Source organism: Herpailurus yagouaroundi, unplaced genomic scaffold (assembly GCF_014898765.1).
Source record: "Herpailurus yagouaroundi ecotype Mexico unplaced genomic scaffold, PumYag 159, whole genome shotgun sequence".
Classification (NCBI taxonomy): Eukaryota; Metazoa; Chordata; class Mammalia; order Carnivora; family Felidae; genus Herpailurus; species Herpailurus yagouaroundi.
This window is the reverse complement of record NW_024412400.1, coordinates 25256350-25272691: the sequence shown is the minus strand read 5'-3', so window position 1 is coordinate 25272691 and position 16342 is coordinate 25256350. Positions and strand designations below refer to the sequence as shown.

The following is a 16342-nucleotide window of genomic DNA, read 5'->3' as shown; positions in this document are numbered from 1 at the left end:
AAAATCTTGGGCCCCACCCCAGAACTTCAGAATGACAAATTCCAGGGGTAGGGGTGCAGCAATCTACATCCTGTGATTCTCGCGTTGCTAAAGTTTGAGGACAACTGTTTATTCCAGGGCCTCCTAGTCTACACCATGTCACACAATCGCTCAGCACTCTGGGGAAAGAAACCAGTCATCAGGGAACTGGAGGCAACCTGCAGAAGAATCCATCAGTCCAAAGGCTGAAGGGAAACAAAATCTCAGCACACGTGACCCACCTGAGGGTAACCAGTGGGAGTACCCACACTTACACCAACCATCTAGCACTTTAAACCCGCTCACTCATTCTCAGCCATAGCTGCATACTGGCCTCACCCGTAGTTGCAAAACATACTGACGTCTGGGTCCCTTCCCCAAGCCTGACTGAAGTGGTCTGGGGTGTAGGGTGGGCATGGGAATTTTTTAAGCAAAGTTTGTGAAGCAATGTATCCACTGGTACTAATTTCTGTCTTAGGAGTACGGCTTCTCCTTCCAAATATATTACAAGCTACTTGGAAATAAATTATGAGTAGGTGACAATAGATAGTTAGGTATGTAAGGATTTATTGACTTTATTTTCTGCTTAAAAAAAATACCTTTTTCTTTCTGCCATCTCCACTCAGATAAAAGAAAATCAGCTGGAAACTTGTTATAAATGCAGGTTCTCCAGCCTTGCCCCAGACCAAAAGAATCAGAAACTCGGGCTGGGGCCTGGGCTACTTCTAACGAGCCCTCCTGGTGATTCTGATTCACCCTCAAGTTGGAGAACTACTATTTTAAGAAAATGATACGTTCTAAAAGCTTTCTCTGGAGGTTAACATTATTTTGATTGATATCTTAGACCCTGCGTATCACCTCCCTTCATGATCCATGAAATCGGACAGGCTAACAGTGCTGGGACATATAACCAGCTATTAGGCACCCAATAGCCCCCAAACACTTTGATCTGTAATTTTTAGGCCTCAATATAAATTATGATCCATATTTTCTAGGTTAGCTTTTTTTCTTGGTTGTAGAGACAGATTAAAAGGACAACTTAAATAGACAATGATTATCAGCTGCTTCTGCAGTTGCAGTGAGGGCTAAGGTGACCTAGACCGGAAGTTAAATAAAAACTGGACCCTAAAATGATTCAATGCACAATCTGCATGTTTTGAATAATGAATGTCATCCTGTGTTATTATCATGACCACCCAAAATTTAGATACAGAGCTTAAGGCTAAAATGCTGGCAGCCAAAATCCTAGTCAGCACAACGTCAAAGAAAAATCCCAAAGGTCAGTTCTTAAAGACCTGTCAGACAGAAAAACCACAAAGATGGGAATTTTTTAAATGTGGCAATGTGAACTAATTTTAGAAATTGTAATGCATGTCATGGGACATGCTTTATTAGCAAGAATTTAAGAGGAGAAATAAGATGAATTGAAGAAGATACGCAATGGAGCAGGAGATACTTTTCAACTTTTTCAGGTCGAAGCACTTCAATTTCGCTTCAACCCAGCCAGTGTGCAGGAGATTCAGGAACTAAGAGAGCCCAAAGTGATGGCTCCGCTGTGCCGTAAGATGGCGGGATATGCTACAAACACCCAACACCTTGCTGGCCTAGAGCAAGTAGCTTTTACAACCCCTTGAAACTCAAGATCTCAATTTACTCCTCTATACCACAAAGGTAACCACCTACCTCCTGAGATTGTTGTTAGCTTTTAAAATGGACTAATACGACGTGAGATACCGAATACGTAGTGGCTCTCATTATCACATATAAAAAATGAAGCTACTAACTCTTACCTCCCATGCATTGTTGTTGGAAATGTTGAATGGTGCAACTATTTTGGAAAACAGTTGGCAGTTCCATATAAAGGTAAACATACATTTACCAAATAATCCAGCAATTCCACTCCTCCTTATTTACCCAACTGAGATGAAAACGTATGTCCACACAAGACTTGTTCACAAATGTTCATAGCAGCTTTTTTGATAACGGCTCCAAATTGGAAACAGCCCTAATGTTCAACAGAAGAATGATGAAACCAATTGTGGCACAACCAGACAATGGAGTATCATTCACAAACAAAAGGGAATGAGCTCTTGATACATACAACGGCACCAATGAATCACAAAAGCAGCACGCTGAGTTAAAGAAGTCAGACACAAAAAACGATCCCACCGCTACATTATTCTATAAGAAGCAAAACTAACGGTGACAGAAGGCAGATCAGCAGTAATCTGGAGCACGGGCTTGGGGGGGCGGGGCATGAGAGGATTTTCTGGGGTGATGGGAAAATTCTGTATTTTGAGTGTGGTGGCAGTTCCATGGGTGCTTACACTTATCAAAACTCATCAAACCACATGCTTAATATGGGTGTATTTCATTGCTCATAAGTTATACCTTTAATAGAGCTATTTAAACAAATACACAGACACCATTCAGCAGGCCAGACAGGTTGGCGCTGAACTCTCTTTCATGTGCAGTTGAAAAACCCTATGTGAAGACAGTTAAAACACTGGGTTCTGGTCCCACTTACTACTTACTACCTGTCAAGGCCATTTCCTCAACTGAAAAGAGAGAGAGAGAGAGAGAGAGAGAGAGAGAGAGAGAAAACCTAGATTCCCAGGGCTACTTGGATGATAGAGTGAATGTGTTATTTGAAAATACTTTAAAGCAGAATCTGAGTATCCAGCTGGGCACGCACCCAGCATGCCATCCACTCTGCCAGTCCCTCACTCCTCCTCACCTGCCATTCAGTCCCTGGGACCACCTCCTAATCTCTCTTGACCCCACCCACTCCTCTTGTCCCCACTGCCACTCCCTCAACAGAGGCCACTTTCGCCCCTTGCCTGATGACTGCAATGGCTTCCAAATGGTTTCTCCTTCCCCAGTTTTACTCCTTCCATTCTCCTTCATTGTAAACCCAGACCAGGCTTTCCAGAATGTGAATTTGACATGTCACCCACCCTGTTCAGCACTCTTGAGAAAAAACCATTCAGCACTCTTGAGAAAGCTTAGACTCCTCAGTCCAAGACCCAAGATCTTTACTCATTTGGCTTCTACTTACTTTTCCCAAAGGTCACACTCCAACCAAATGGAACTGCCTACAGCTTACCATTTATGCAATGTTGTCGTCAGGTTCTGACCCTCCCATAGGTTGTCCCCTTTGTCTGAAAAGATCATCTCCTTCCACCCTCAATCTTCTGTCCGGATAACTCTAAATCCACCTGTGGATCTCAAGTCTTCCTCAACACACACACTCTTTCAACATGACTAGGGGCTACCACGTCCCCTCTATCATCATCATGCTAGCATCAAGTCCTACAATTGCCTGGCTCTTTGTCTGTAAGAGATTTTGAACTGATCTAGACTAGCGGACTAGACTGATGCTATGGACTGAATGTGTCTCCCTTCAAAAGTCAGATGTTGACTTTTCAGTCAACATTCTGTGTGTGTCAACCAGTGTGACTATTTGGAGTAAGCAATTAAGGTTAAATGAGGTCATAAGAGTGGGGATCTAATCCAATAGGATTAATGTCCTTATAAAAGACATAACAGAGCTTACTCACTGTCCCTCTCTCAGTCATGTGAGGACACAGCAAGAAAGCAGTCCTCTGCAAGCCAGGAAGAAGGCTCTTACCAGGACCCAACCATGCCAGCCCTCTGATCTCAGACTTTCAGTCTCCATAACTGTGAGAAAATAAATGTCTGTGGTTTAAGTTGCCCGGTCTGGAGTATTCTGTTACGGCAGCTGAGCTAACTAACCAACTCGGAAAACCTCCTGTCTGGTTCACCCATATGTCCTCAGGACGCAAATCTGGCCCCAGGTCAACATTCAGTAAGTATCTATGGAATCAATGAATTATCATCTTATGGTCCCTAGCAGACCCACGGGCAAACTTTCATAATGAAAATGGCACATTAGTTTGAATTAGAGGTACAGATTCAGACGTGGAACCAAGTTATCCTCTCTTGAAAACAGACTAGAGCAGCATGGCCCCCACAGAACTCACCATGATGATGGATGTGTTTTGTACCTTTACTGTCCACATGTGACTGGTGAGCACTTGAAATTGTGGCTAGTGTGACAGAGGAGTTGAAGTTTTAATTTTACTTAATTTTAATTACTACATTTAAAGAGCCACCTGGCTGGTGGCTCCTGTACAAGACAGCGCAGGACTAGATGGTTGAAGCAAGAATAAAGCCCTGGACACTAGCCTCATTAGGCAGGTGCCAACCTCCCTGGCACCGAACATGTACAAAATACAACTGATTCTCATGAGGCTGACATAGGTAGCTTTCAAGTGGTATTAGAGTGGCCTGGCACAGAGAAGCTGGCAAAACATATGTACAAAAGGGATAATGAGGCACCATTTTGCAGAAATTGTGGCACTTTATGGGCCTCTATCTGTGATGAAACTCTCCAAAGGGCAGGTTCATCCCTTGGTGACCAGAGTTAATTGAAAATTTAAGACCCAATCAAATCACTCAGAATTGAGATTTTTGGCAGCTTATGTGCTTCACTTTGAGGATCCTGCTGCTTTTCACCTCTGTCAGCCCAACAAGTGGGGTTTCATGTTCCAATATCATCTACAGTAGCACTGAGCTCTGAGCAGGGGACAAAAAAACAGCGTTCACTCTGATTCTGACTTTCGTAAAAGTGCACGACTCCTTCCTGCTTAAGCCACCAGGTGGAAGTGGGCCCACACCCTCCCTCCAACTTGCAATTTGTTACAGTCAGATGAGCATCTTCTCAATGATAAATAAGCCTATCAAGTGCTACTTAAAAATCTTCGATGGCCAAAACAATATGGGCGAGGAATATCCTTACACCCTCCTACCCGATAACACCAGTTTTCTAACAAGAATGTTCTATTTGGTGTTAATGCCTACTTGTCTAGCACCTTGCAGTATCCGAGGCATAAGAGCTCTGAGGCCCAAGAGATCTGAGTTCAAATTGCACCCCAATCACTTCCTAGCACTGAATCTTTAGAAAAGTTACTTAACCTCCTGAGTGTTGGTTACCCATCTGCAGAAAAGGGATGTGTGTACCCATACACCTCGCTGTGTTTCTGGGAGAATAAAATGACATAAGATGCCATGCAAAGATGAATGCTAATTGGTAATAGCCCAATTGGTAACAGCCCAAACCAGAAGCGACCCAAATGTCCATCAACACATGATGGAAAAACAAACTGAGACACACCCAGATGATAGAATACTACTCAGCCATAAACTAAGAATGAACTACTACACATAAAACAACATAAATGAATCTCAAAATAAGCAAGCTGAGTGGAAAAGGCCAGACCAAAAAGAGTACATACCACATGGCTCCATTAGTAGAAAATAAAATCAGTGACAGAAAGCATACCGTTGGTTGTCTGGGGACAGAGGGCTGGAAAAAACAAGGGGTTACAAAGGAGCAGGAAGAAACCTTGTGGGAAATGGAAATGTCTTGCCTCTTGATGAGGTAATGGTTTCATGGGTCTGAACACTTTATTTTTTTTTTAATTTTTTTTTTCAACGTTTATTTATTTTTGGACAGAGAGAGACAGAGCATGAACGGGCGAGGGGCAGAGAGAGAGGGAGACACAGAATTGGAAACAGGCTCCAGGCTCTGAGCCATCAGCCCAGAGCCCGACGCGGGGCTCGAACTCACGGACCGCGAGATCGTGACCTGGCTGAAGTCGGACGCTTAACCGACTGTGCCACCCAGGCGCCCCTGAACACTTTAAATACATGGAGTGTGACGTGCTTAAATTATATTTCAATAAAGCTGAAAAAGTTGGGAAGATGTCCCATCACAGGACTTGGCACATAGTAGGCTCTCAGCAAATGCTGGCTCCATTCTGGAGCAGTAACAAAGGATCCCATTAGAACTTCTGGAAAAGAACTTGAGGGGCTGCCAGGGAAACGAGTCAGCATAGGTAACACGTACTCTGGTTTACTAGAACCCAGTTATGTAGGACACGCTATTCTCAGCTAAAAAGTGTTAACAAGAAAGACGAAGAGAAAGATAAGCAAGGCTTGATCTCTGCCCTCAAGGAAACACAAATACGTTTAATATATGATGTAATAAAAGTGTCATAAGGATGCTACTGACGAACGACAGGCGTGCATAGAGGAGTAATTGTGATGGACGCATGTCGGGAGGTACAGTTTCAGGTGGGTGGGACTTTGGCAAGGGCTGAGGGGCGGGGCAGGTTCTGTGAGGCTGGAGGAGCGGAAGCTGGGGTGGGAGGGGGCGGGGCCAGGCCCTGTGTCCTCCAAGTAGGGGAGGGTCCACAAAGGGCAAGGATGAGCTGAGGAAGGTGCTGGGCGCCCGGCGGAATCTCTGCTGCATTTTTCCAAGGGAACCCGCCAAAGGGCTCAGCATAATCAGATTTGTGTTTTACACAAATAGGTCCTATCTAGAGGGCAATCTGGCAATTTATCAAGAGTCCTGACATTCATATCTTTCAACTCAGTAATTCCTGAGGAAATAATCAAAAATGCACACAAAGATTTATGTATAGCACTGCTTATGCCAGCATTATTTATAATAGCCCAAAGCCCGAAATAACTTAAATGTCCAATAAAAGAAGACTGTTAAATAAATTATGGTATGCTGAGTGATTAAATCATATATAGCCTTTAAATCATATTCTGAGAACATATGGAATGACAGGGCACTGCCTCACTATCCACTGTTAAGCTGAAAAAAAAGCAGGACACAAAAATATACATTAAGTATTCATTCAACAAATATTTATTGATTATCTACTATGTGCCAGGCACTGTTCTCTAAGTATTGAGGGTACCACAGAGGCTAAAACAGACACAATCCTGAACTCGTTAGAGGAATTCTATCTTCTAACGAAAGAAGGCAGACCACAAGGAAACAAATAACAATAAACAAAATACATAGCAATTAAAATTTTTTTTACCTTTATTTGTTTTTGAAAGAGAGAGAGAGACAAAGCACGAGTAGGGGAGGGGCAGAGAGACAGAAAGACAGAGGATCTAAAGCAGGCTCCAGGCTGTCAGCACAGAGCCTGACACGGGGCTTGAACTCAAGAACTGTGAGATCACAACCTGAGCCAAAATCACACACTTAACCAACTGAGCCACCCAGGCGCTCCAATATGTAGCACTTTAGATGGTAAGAAGTGTTATGGAGAAAATCAAGAGGGCAAAGGGATGGGGAGTCGGAGATTAGGTAGAAATATATAGGTGGTTATATAGAAATTATATAATTTCTATAGGTGGTTATATAGAAATCTATATAATATATATAGAATATATATATATATATAGAATATATATATATTCTATAAATATATAGAAATTATATAGGTGGTCAGGGAGGGTTTTACAGAGAAGGAGGTTAAGGGTTTGTGCCAAGGGTATATCTGGGAGGATTTCTAGGCAGAGGAAACAGGTAGTGCAAAGGCCCTAAAGAGTCCTGGAGGGTTCAAGAAAGAGAAAGACCAAAATGGCAGAACATGCAGGACAAACATCTGGAGAATGAGGGTGGAAAGTAGCTGGTGCCACTCAGGGTGAGGGGGAGCCATGGCAGGGCTTTGAGCAGAAGAATGGCATGATCTGTAGGGGACATGGGTGGACGTAGGGAGATCAGTTGGGACTTGTCCAGTGTTTTCGTAACTTTTCAATAATGGAGGTATGTTCATTTAATAATCACAAAACAAAAGGTCATTCAGTCAAAGAAAGCACAATGCAGCAAGCAGTGTGGGTGCTCTGAGCAGAGTACAAGGTAGCAGAGAAACTAATCAGGAGGTTAGGGGGATAACTTAGATGATAAGTCATGGAGCAGTAGGTACACAGAGGAGGGCACATGTCTGTGGAAGTTTCTGTGAGCAAAAATTATTCTTTTTAATAATAAAAGAAATACAACCATGATGCAAAATATATATATGTATATATATATATATATGTATATATATATATGTCTATAAAAGAGAAAAAGAATTACCCCATATTCTCAGCTTCCTAACAATTTTTAACATGTTGGTGTATTTCCTTGCAATCTCTTTTCCTATACATGCTTTGGTTTTCTCCTTAATCATTTGACAATGCCTAAACCATTGTAGGCACTCAAATATTCACTGAACAAATAATGGATGACCAAATACTCCAAACACTTTTGTGTTCAGATTTGCTCGTGTTAAGTTAGCTATATTACAAGCATTTTCAGAAATAGCTTTAATAGGCTTGGGTGATGCAATGGAAATGGTGGGCAAGGAGAAAGTATGGTCACAGACGCCCAAGGTGTCAAATATGACTGTTTAAGAGGATGGTGGTGACATTATTCATCAAGGGCACCAGCAGGAAGCCAATCTGATGAGGAAGATGCTGGGTTCAGTTTGGGGGACCTAAGGGACCCACAGAACGTCCCTGCAGAGAGGCCCAGCTGCCCATCTCTCTCGGGGCTCAAGAAGCAGCAGGAGCCTCGGTGCAGAGGTGGTCTCAGCAGGAACAGAGGTGGAGGCAACACCAGCTGCCCTACTAGGTGCTGAGAATTGTGCTACGAGCTTCTCGCATCTTCCCTCTTCCAGTCTACAGTTGCCCTGAGGGGCGGGTATTCACGTGCTCATGAGACAGAAGAGCACACTGCAGGCCAACTCCACAGCAGAGCCAGACATGAGCCCCCAAATATGAGGGCTTTCCCCACCTATTCTCTTTTCTGTTAACAGAAGCCTAAAATGTACCCAGCAGCCCAGGGAGAAAGTGGCAAGATGCCTTAGTTAGTGCCTGTGTTTGGTCACAACTTCTAGGGACTGCCCTCCACACCAAAAGAATGATCTCTCCTCTTCCGAAAACATATCTTACGTATTTTCTTGCTTACAATTATAGCCTGTTGAGGGTTTTGTTTTGTTTTGTTTTTCATGTGTATGAGTCTTCTCTCCCACTGGGTAAGAAGCTGCAGGATATCAGGACACGCTGCCCAACTGCCCCACAGCTCCAGCCCGACACTGCGCACGGTCAGGGCTCAGAAACTCCTCTGGATGAAAATGCTACCTCTTGCCCGTCACCCCAGAGCCACCAGGACACTGTTAGTGAGGTGACCTGGACGCCCTGCGGCTCGGATGAGGCAAAGCCAAGCCCAGATGGACAAGCACTCTTGAAAGATGCCAGGCAGCAGGCAGGTAACTTTGGAGGGACAGACACAACAGGAGATAAGGCAAAATTTCCCTTCTCCACATGGCTCCCTATGAAACAGTCTGCAAACTAGCTGGCCCAGGGGCCAAACGCGGCCCACCAGCATGTGTGTGCTTTTTGTCTTGCACGTGGTTTTAACGTGTTACAATTTAATTTAGTTGCTATCTTTTCAAAAGTGAAAAGCTGCACATACAAATCTGGACTTCTAAAGGCAGTATGTTTTCAAAGGCCCACTTTTACAAGTTCCCCACAGCCCCTCACCCCACTCACCTCCCAGGCGTGTCCTGTCAGGCCCCACCCCCCCTGCCCTGGGGGGGGGGGGGGGGGGGGGGGGGGGGGGGGGGACACACCTCGGGTGCGGGGCTGAGCTGAGCTCACCCGCCTCCAGGGGGGGCAAGGCCACCTGTACTCACCAGCACTCAGGGTAGTGAACTCCAGGAAGCGGTATTCGTAGGACACATCTATCTTGGTTTCCACCTGAGGCCTCTTTAAAGTTGAATAGATATTTCCAGGCCGTTTGTCATCACGTTTCTCTAACTTGTTCAATCCGCAACCCATTTCAGCAGCTGCAGCAGAAGCCAAAAAAAAAAGGACGAGGGGGGGGGGGGGGGATTTTTTTTTTTTCTGAGATTTTGTTTTCAAGCACCATAGTGTAAAAGACCCCGTACTTCCCTGAAGACTACATAAAGGACCTCAGCCTTTAGGACGCCTGGAGTATAATTCAGAGGATGACCTGAACACCTGAGGAACTGTGCTCAGTACCCAGGCTGGCTTCTCTTTCTGTGAGGACACCATTACCAGGCATCCCGCACTTTTGTGATGACACCAAAAGCCTACTTGTCTTCTATCTTTTTCCCCTACCTGAGGAAAATAATACCTCAGAGCGCCTCAGTTCCAATATAATCTGTACACAGGATTAAAAAATGAGATCTTAAAAGCAATGTGGTACATTATGGTGTCAGCCCATCTGAAAAGAAAAGACAAAACAAGAGACGTGTCGCTTTCGCTGTGGTTGCTAAGAGAGAATCAGAAGTTGTTGGTACAATTTCTAAACTCCGAAGTCCTTTCTGCCCTCACCAGCAATTATTTAGACAGGAATTTATATTCATAAAACATCTCTTAAAGTAGACGGTGGCATTTTTATCCGCTTCATCTAAAAGTCCCCCTTCCATTCTTTTTTAGAGCAAACCACATGAAATAACAGGACGCTTCCACTCTCTTAGAGAGTCGTTTTAGACCAAAATGAAGACTGGCTGAACACTAATAGCAGGCCAAGAGAAACTGGAAGCAGAAATGCACGTGTGTTAGAGTGAAGATCTGTGGCTATCGTTGGAAGGGAAAATGGAGAAATGCTAGAATAATGTGCATATTAGGGTGGGCTGAGCTCCCAGCCTTTCGAGGGCTTAAAAACAACGAAGTTCTCTGTTTATTTAGGCAGAATGACATTCACGAAATGACTTTTTATCCACTGCCCAGACTTCAGCAGAAGATATTTTCCTTTTGTGCGCTGAGCATGACCAATAATTCTTCCCCCTTCTCTGGCGTAGTGGAGCTGCCATTAGAACATATTTCACAAAAATATTAACTGGCCAAGAATATCACAAACAGAAACGTGGTGACTGCTTCCTTTTAGAGATAAGAATGTCCCTTAGCTTAATCCATTCACAAGGTACCCAGCTTCCTAAGGCAAACCGGCAAGCTCCAGAAAAACACAATGAACCTCAAAAAAGCAGTAAGTGTGTGGGGGAAGGGAAGAGTGGGAGAGGGTGGTGTCGTGACAACCAGGCTATACTTTTTAGTAATTAAAAAAAGTCTGGAAGGATGGATGAGAACAGGAAGGCTTACTTACGCCTTAATAAGGGAACATTAGTGTCCAAAGGGCCAGAGCAGACATGATTTATGTGCAATCTGCATGAACTGATTACTTGTAAAATACTCTGTAGTTCTGCAGATATAATAGCTGATATGTACAGAGGCTGCATATTTAACTACTAAAAAGCAAGCCAAGGGGCATCTGCTGAGGCAAAGCAGAAGAGAAGTGGACAGGAAGGCTCCCGTGTACTGGGGAACAGGTAAACCTGGCAAGATGAGCACTGTTACCACCAGAACAGACATGGAAATAACCCAGAGACTCACCAAGTAAGTCACTCACACACGTACCTCCCTAGGAAAGAATGTGTGTTTGGGGCCCGAAAGAAAGAAAGAAAGAAAGAAAGAAAGAAAGAAAGAAAAAGAGAAAGAAAGAAAACTCTTCCTCAAAAATCCTCCCATTCTTGTTATCCTAATAAGGTAAATTCTAGCATTAGAGATTCATTCCTTTGAAATTAGAATCACTCTCCCTCAGGATCTCCTTTGAAACCACAAATACCTCCATGGGAAGGGCAACAAATTAAGCTTGTGGTAGCCTCTAACACTTTAGTATGATTTAACATCTTCTATAAAGGACAGGTTTCCTGACAATAGAGAAAAAAGAGGAGAGAATTACCAGGATGAGTAAAAAGACTCAGAAAAAGTTAAGGAGGTGGGGGATGGCAAGAAGCATCAGAAAAATACTCCCAATTTACAACTTTAAGGTTTTAGTCAGACTGTCTCAACTTAAGGCCTCTGCCCCAATTCACTCCAAAGGGCACTGTGCTTATCTCATAGGATATGACAAGGCTATGGGTAAATCATCTCTGTGGTCTGACACAGAAAAGATAAACAGTACCAGCCAGCAGCAAAACTATAATATCGGTGAATCCTCAATGTCTCAAACTTTAGAGATTAATTTCTTTGGAATATGCACAATGCCAATTAAGCAACTGCTTTTATAGCATGACTCTCTTTGGGAAGGAAGACATATGAAGCAGTTGTGAGCCAATAAAACCTTAGTGTCAATTTGTTTTTCTTACTCTCTTGTGTTGAGGACCCTACCTTATTCACACCCAGCACACCTGTGCTCTGCCAACCCCCAACCCCTGTCAAAATGGTGAAGATTTTCACATCATTCTAAAACTCTCTATTACAGTGGGGCGCCTGGATGGCTCAGTAGGTTGAGCATCTAACTCTTGATTTCAGTTCAAGTCATGATCCCAGGGTCGTGAGAACAAGCCCCACATCGGGCTCTGTCCTGAGTGTGGAGCCTGCTTGGGATTCTCTCTCTCTCTCTCTCTCTCTCTCTCTTTCTCTCCCCCTCTCCCTCTGCTCCTCTCCCCTGCCTGAGTGCTCTCTCTAAAATAAAGTAAATAAATAAAATAAAACTATCTATTACAGTCCCTACTATGGCTCAAACCAGAAAAATCTAGCTCACACATTGGAGGAAAAATAAGATAGAACAGCGCCTGATGGTACCGTTTACTATGTGAGGTTTCAAAGCTCGTATTAGAATCCCACAAGGGGCCTGGGGCAGGGATGGGTATGGGCCTTTAAGGGCAGGGAGAGGTTGGAGGCAGAGGGAAGAGCGGAGGGAACTGCCAGATGCAGGCATTTGGTGCCTGGTGTGGCTGCGCATTCCCTCCGACATTCAGGGAGCATCTCAGTGGAAGCACATCGGCCTCAAGGGTAATAGGGCAGAAGGTAAATGGTAAGTGTAATGGTTTCGAAATATGGCCCCCAAATCCTTTGACACGCCTGCCATTGAAAGGTGGGGTCTATGTCACCTCCCCTGAATCTGGGCTCCACAGTTGCCTGATCAATACAATATGGCAGAACGGCACTGTGCCAGCTTCTGTACCCGCACCTTCAGAAACTAGGAGCACATACTTCTTGATTCTTGGGATGCCGACTCTTGGATCCCAGCCACCATGCCATGAGGGAGCCCAAGCAGCCCCACAGGGAAGCCCATTTGGAGAGGAACCGACAGCCAGCACCAACTTGCCAGCCATCTTGCTGGTGAGCCATCTTGGAAGTTGAGCCTCTGTCTCGGTCAAGACGCTGACACTGTGTGAGGCAGAGACAAGCTGTTTCCACCAAACTCTGCCCAAACTGCAGATCCTTGAGCAAAATACACCATTGTTTCTGTTTCAAGCCTCTAAGTCTGGGGATGATTCATCATGCAATATGTAACTCATTCACCAAGTTTGTTCAAAAAGACCATGGCCTGCTGCCTCCTCAGCAGACTACCAGTCGAGATGGCCTGCATTTAGAGGTTCTGCTTTAGCCACTCGCCCTTAGAAGGGCATTTCGGTTGTTTCCAGGTGATTATGAATAAAATGGCTATAAACATTCATGCAGAGGTTTTTAAGAGGACCAAAGGTTTCATCTATCTAGGGTAATACCTAGGAGTGAGATTTCTGGGCTGTGCGGTAAGTGCAGGGGTCCTGTTAATGAATGATGCTTCTCTTTCCGCACTCAGGGCAGCCAGATGCTGACCCCAGGAGAGGCCTGGAGGAAGTGAGACCCTCTGAGAGACTGACAGATTAGCCCCTCTACCTCCTGCTCACTCTGCAGCATCAGCTCACTGGGTGGAATCGTGAGAGTGGTGCTATTCCTGGCTCTTTCTCCTTTTGTTGTTGTCTATTTCTGTAAAGGACATATGCTAAAAATCACTTATGTGTGATGAAATCCTCCCGGTACTTTATCTGTGGTCCATTCAGCCCCCACAGCTCCACCCTTCCATATTCCTACGGTCACGTGAATCAAGTTAGTCATTTCATGTGTGAGTGGATCACTGACCAGCTTTGATTATATGACAGTCATACAGGAGATTTTTTCTTTTGTTTCCACCTTTGTCTTCCCAGGAAACATCCCTGCACCTATGAGTATGGGTCTCTCAAGCATCAAAGAAACTACCAAGAAAAACCTTCCAAAAGCTCTTCAAAGGTAAAGCAAAGAGAAGTCTTTCCCCATTCCTGTGGCGAGACAGTGGGGAAAGAGCCAAAATAAACACACAGTTCTCAAGCAGAAATTGACTAAAAGTAATTAAGAACTGGCTGCTGATTATGGAGGAAAGTAAGGTAATCACTGGGAGGTTGAGATCCTAGGCTGCAAGGAGAGGACATTAGACATTGCAAATGACCAGAAAGCAGAGATCCCTCAAATGGTGACACTCTGGAAAACCAACGCTTTCCGGATCAAACCCAGCATGAGGTGTGCCTTTGACACATGGGAGGCCAGCTTCATGCAGAAACTGTCAGCTCCATGAGGGAGGGAACTTTTCCAAGTTCATGAGTATGTGCATGCATTCATTCATCACGCGTTTATTAAGGTCTGCTTTGAATCTGGCCCTCAATTAGGAAATACAAAAATGGGAAGACCAGGCCCTGTTCTCAAGGAGATCAGAGGTAAAATGAGTAGAAAGACAATGAACAGAGCACATGGTGCAGCGGGCTCACTGTTCTGGAAGTCTGGGCAGAGTGCAGGACATTCACCGAAAATCTCTGTGATATAAAACAGAGAGTACAGGGGCGCCTGGGTGGCTTGGTCAGTTAAGCGTCCGACTTCGGCTCAGGTCATGATCTCACGGTCCGTGAGTTCGAGCCCCGTGTCGGGCTCTGTGCTGACAGCTCAGAGCCTGGAGCCCGTTTCAGATTCTGTGTCTCCCTCTCTCTCTGCCCCTCCCCTGTTCATGCTCTGTCTCTCTCTGTCTCAAAACTAAATAAACGTTAAAAAAAAATTTTTTTAAACAGAGAGTACATCGCCACAGACTTGGTTCCAGGAAAAGCTGATCAGCAATGGGGCATGATACCCTGTGTCATTTTAAATGTTAAAATCTTAAGACTTTTATTTTAAAGTATTTCTAATTTGTCTCTGAAATGCTTCCCAACATGCCCATAAAACAACTAGAAAACCACTTCAAGAAAAATCACCACCTTGGGGTACCTGGGTGGCTCAGTTGGTTAAGCGTCCGAGTTCAGCCTAGGTCATGATCTTGCTGTTCCCGAGCTCGGGCCCCATGTCAGGCTCTGTGCTCACAGCTCAGAGCCTGGGGCCTGCTTCAGATTCTGTGTCTCCATCTCTCTCTCCACCCCTCTCCCATTTACACCCTGTCTCTCTCTCTCTCTCTCAAAAATAAACTCTAAAGGGGCACCTGGGTGGCTCAGTCGGTTAAGCATCCGACTTCAGCTCAGGTCATGATCTCACGGTTTGTGAGTTCAAGCCCCATGTCAGGCTCTGTGTTGACAGCTCAGAGCCTGGAGCCTGCTTGGGATTCTGTGTCTCCTTCTCTCTCTGCCCCTCCCCAACTTGTGCTCTCTCTGTCTCTCAAAAAGTAAATAAATGTAAAAAAAATTTTTTTTAAATAAACTCTAAAACAAAAATTAAAAAAAAAAAAAGAATCACCACCTTAAAAGATTATTTTTCAGTGAGGGTTTCTAAGACCTCAGTTTAAAGGTTCATTTTTACTATCAACTGGTGTACATGCATTTAAGTAATGGGGCAATAAATGTAGTTATATTTTCAAATACAAATTAGTTTCATTAAGAGTGAGCCCTCATTTACCACACTTGCCGCTAATCTGTGGCAGGACCATAAAGCTAATTTTTACAATTGCCAACAGCTCATGACAAGCAACCAGAGATGGGGCAATTACATGCAATGATGCTGGGTCAGCTGGCAAACTCATTTTTTATTTCCACACTCAAATCCCGTATTTGAAGACTCAAGCATGTTTATTACATCACTCAGTCACCCAGAGTAAGAACTGATGATCCAAATTAAGACATTTTTACATGACAGGAACATCTCTCTCGCCCCAGAAATGTAAATGGAAACTTGAAAATTCAGAGGGTGTCAAATCTTGATACCCTAGAAACACAGTCTACGACAGAAACCCAAGGATAACTATAATTTACTCGTTGAGGGATGGGCGAAATAGGTGAAGGAGGTTAAGAGGTACGAACTCCCAGTTACAGAGCAAAAAAGGCAGGATGAAACATACAGTACAGAATACAGTCGATAACACTGTATGGGGACTACACGTATTGTGATGAGCACTGAGTAATGTCTAGAGTTGTAGAATCAGTATGTTGCACACCAGAAAATAATACAACACTGTATGCCAACTATACTTCAATAGAAAAATGTACCTGTTCAAAGTGTTCCTGATTGGATGCCAAATATAAAGAATAATCTATATGAAACAGTATTATTTCCATGGTACCACTTCTTCTAGGTGTGGGTGTGTATAAATATATGTTATATACATTATAATATATATTAATATATAGATATGTACATATATATGTCTCCACCT

At 44.0% G+C, this 16342-nt stretch overlaps 1 protein-coding gene across 2 annotated transcripts in view; it reads right to left on the bottom strand.

The window, feature by feature from the left end:
- Window positions 1-16342, bottom strand: part of RFTN1 (raftlin, lipid raft linker 1) — a 211051-nt gene that overhangs the window by 181677 nt on the left and 13032 nt on the right. For both annotated transcript variants that reach the window (XM_040480120.1, XM_040480119.1), the window contains exon 2: window positions 9585-9737. In XM_040480120.1, the coding sequence (XP_040336054.1) occupies window positions 9585-9729 (145 nt within the window). In that variant the 5' untranslated portion in view covers window positions 9730-9737. The remainder of the gene's footprint in view (window positions 1-9584; window positions 9738-16342) is intronic.